The sequence below is a fragment of the Borostomias antarcticus genome, assembly GCF_949987555.1.
Source record: "Borostomias antarcticus genome assembly, contig: scaffold_1073, whole genome shotgun sequence".
Lineage (NCBI taxonomy): Eukaryota > Metazoa > Chordata > Actinopteri > Stomiiformes > Stomiidae > Borostomias > Borostomias antarcticus.
In genome coordinates this window covers 10,001-11,524 of record NW_028175748.1, presented here as the reverse complement: position 1 = coordinate 11,524, position 1,524 = coordinate 10,001, and the positions used below count along the sequence as shown (strand labels likewise).

At 55.1% G+C, this 1,524-nt stretch overlaps 1 protein-coding gene across 1 annotated transcript in view; it reads right to left on the bottom strand.

Annotated features, from left to right (window-relative positions):
* Positions 1 to 1,503: 1,503 nt before the first annotated feature.
* LOC311328626 (SH3 and cysteine-rich domain-containing protein 2-like) overlaps positions 1,504 to 1,524 on the bottom strand; it is a gene marked incomplete at both ends in the record, with an annotated part of 8,792 nt that continues 8,771 nt past the window's right edge. The window contains 1 exon segment of the mRNA XM_084462569.1: positions 1,504 to 1,524. This exon segment is cut by the window's right edge and continues 78 nt beyond it. Coding sequence (XP_084318695.1) covers positions 1,504 to 1,524 — 21 coding nt within the window.

Sequence of the window (1,524 nt, the reverse complement as noted above, 5' to 3'; positions counted from 1 at the left end):
GGACAGCGGCTCGGGGCAGACGCAGGCCCACGTCCAGGACAGCGGCTCGGGGCAGACGCAGGCCCACGTCCAGGACAGCGGCTCGGGGCAGACGCAGGCCCACGTCCAGGACAGCGGCTCGGGGCAGACGCAGGTCACGTCCAGGACAGCGGCTCGGGGCAGACGCAGGCCCAGTGTGGCTGTTGTGAGGTATCTAGATTTCCAGCACTGGCTTTCACAGTCGTGTTTGGGGTTGAAACTACAACTCCGTCATCAGTGCGTGTGTGTGTGTGTGTGTGTGCGTGTGTGTGTGCGCGCCTGTGTGTGTGTGTGTCTGTGGTATGTGTGTGTGTGTGTGTGAGTGTGTGTGTGTGTGTCTGTGGTATGTGTGTGTGTGTCTGTGTGAGTGTGTGTGTGTGTCTGTGGTATGTGTGTGTGTGTGTCTGTGGTATGTGTGTGTGTGTGTGTGTGTGAGTGTGTGTGTGTGTCTGTGGTATGTGTGTGTGAGTGTGTGTGTGTGTCTGTGGTATGTCAGTGTGTGTGTGTGTGTGTGTGAGTGTGTGTGTGTGTGTCTGTGGTATGTGTGTGTGTGTGTGTCTGTGGTATGTGTGTGTGTGTGTGTGTGTGTGTGTGTGTGTGTGAGTGTGTGTGTGTGTCTGTGGTATGTGTGTGTGAGTGTGTGTGTGTGTCTGTGGTATGTGTGTGTGTGTGTGTGTGTTTGTTTGTGTGTGTGTGTGTGTGTGTGTGTGTGTGTGTGAGTGTGTGTGTGTGTCCGTGGGATGTGCGTGTGTGTGTGTGTGAGAGTGTGTGTGTGTGTGTGTCTGTGGTATGTATGTGTGAGTGTGTGTGTGTCTGTGGTATGTGTGTGTGTGTGTGTGTGTGTGTGTCTGTGGTATGTGTGTGTGTGTGTGTCTGTGGTATGTGTGTGAGTGTGTGTGTGTGTCTGTGGTATGTGTGAGTGTGTGTCTGTGGTATGTGTGTGTGTGTCTGTGGTATGTGAGTGTGTGTGTGTGTGTGTCTGTGGTATGTGTGTGTGTGTGTCTACCACAGGTAAAGCAGCAGAGCGACGCCCCTCCCCTCATCAGAGTCCTGTTTCTGCGCCCGCCTGCAGAGCAGGGGTGTGAAGGTCTTCCCGCTGTGTGTTTGTGCTTCTCTACGCGCCCGTGCGTATATGAGTGACCACCCGAGGTCGTCAGGGCAACCAGGCCGCCGGAACAGCGCCCTGACAGAAGCTCCATGTTCCCTTCTGCGTCCTTCTCCTCTCCTTCTCTCCGGAACGTTCCGTATCGCCACACAAAGCAGTAGCCACGACATTGACGAATCATTCTTGACTGACGAAGTCCACCATTTTGTCACTAGCTTGCGACTGATATATTTAGGAGGGGAAGGGGGGGGGGGGGTGGCTCCAAGACTATAACCTGGGAGGGGGTTGGGGGAGGAGGGGGGTGGCGGTCAGCAGACTAAAGACTCCTGGGAGCACCAGGAGAGTGGTCTTCAGGGACAAGCGAGGGTCAGGGGGAGGAGTCATATTTCTAGGAGGTACTT